This window comes from Gekko japonicus, unplaced genomic scaffold (genome assembly GCF_001447785.1).
Source record: "Gekko japonicus isolate JY-2015 unplaced genomic scaffold, Gekko_japonicus_V1.1 scaffold2364, whole genome shotgun sequence".
Lineage (NCBI taxonomy): Eukaryota > Metazoa > Chordata > Lepidosauria > Squamata > Gekkonidae > Gekko > Gekko japonicus.
Genome location: NW_015173209.1, coordinates 153,526 through 154,819, shown reverse-complemented (window position 1 = coordinate 154,819; position 1,294 = coordinate 153,526). Strand labels below are relative to the sequence as shown.

The following is a 1,294-nucleotide window of genomic DNA, read 5'->3' as shown; positions in this document are numbered from 1 at the left end:
AGGTGGGATTTCCATCCCTGAATTAAAATACCCTCCGTTTGTGTCATTTTGTAATTACAGAAAAAAATAGTTCTACTGCATATGAAAGAACTCTTCTTGCAAAAATCCAGTATTATTTTCTTTCAAATAGTTCAGTATCCAACATGTGTGGTAGCATGATCTTTTAAACATAAAATGTTATGGGGCTAAAGAGGTTCTCTTCATTCACTAACTGTGCATCAATGCAGCATTTCTGTTAAACAGTTTTCTCAATGCATTTTGGACTTCTTTGTTCCTCAGGCTATATATAATAGGATTGAGCATTGGTGTCCCTACTATATAAAGCACAGAAAAAACTTTCCTTAGGTTTGGCCAATGAGTCGTTGTAGGTCCAGCATATACCACCATTAGTGTTCCATAAAATACCGTAACCACAGTCAGATGTGAGGAGCAGGTGGCAAAAGCTTTCTGTTTTCCTTTGGCTGATGGGATCTTCAGAATCGTGGAAATAATTTTATAATAGGACAGAACAGTTAGAAGGAATGGAGAAAAGGACACCAAGGAAGCAATAATGAAAGCAGGGATCCTAACTTTTTGTGTGTCTCCACAGGCAAGTTTAACAATAGGAGCCAAATCGCAGAAGAAATGATCAATCTCATTAGACTCACAGAAGGCCAACATGGAAACCATTGGCATGGTGACTACCAAGGAGAGAAACCCAGAAACCCATGACCCTACCACAAATAACAGGCACATCTTGAAGTTCATCCTTCTGCTGTAATGCAGTGGGCAGCATATGGCTATGTAGCGATCATAAGACATAGCTGCTAGGAGGAAACATTCAGCGACTGCTAGAGAGCCAAAGACATAAAATTGGAGAAGGCATGCTGAGAATGAAATAGTCTCATGACCATTCAGAAAGGTTTTCAGCATCTTTGGGACCACACTAGTGGTATACCATAATTCCAGGAAGGAGAGGTTTCCTAGGAAGAAGTACATGGGATTATGAAGGCTGTGATCGATCCTCACCGTTATGATGATCATGAGATTTCCCACTATTGTAATGATATAGATTGTAAGAAATATCATAAAAATGGGGATCCTTAGAACATGAAGGTTACCAAATCCCAGGAGGATGAATTCTGTGACCACAGTTTGATTTGGACTTCTAAGTAGGGTTCCACCTGAAAACATAAATGAAGGGAAGGGAGATGAGAAACACAAAATAAAACCAGTAGTGTCATTCTGAGGCATAATAAACTGTTCACATGGGCACAGGAAGTTCCTTGGAATATAAAAACCAAATTAATAAATA

General features: G+C 38.9%; 1 protein-coding gene across 1 annotated transcript; it reads right to left on the bottom strand.

The window, feature by feature from the left end:
- Nucleotides 1-207: 207 nt before the first annotated feature.
- On the bottom strand, nucleotides 208-1,173 carry LOC107120043 (olfactory receptor 6F1-like). The gene has a single exon (XM_015422683.1). It carries the CDS (start codon nucleotides 1,171-1,173, stop codon nucleotides 208-210), a length of 966 nt encoding a protein of 321 aa, XP_015278169.1.
- Nucleotides 1,174-1,294: the final 121 nt, after the last annotated feature.

What these genes read in the sequence shown, in the direction of transcription:
- LOC107120043 (XM_015422683.1), bottom strand. Translation starts at nt 1,173, where the DNA reads ATGTTTTCAGGTGGAACCCTACTTAGAAGTCCAAATCAAACTGTGGTC.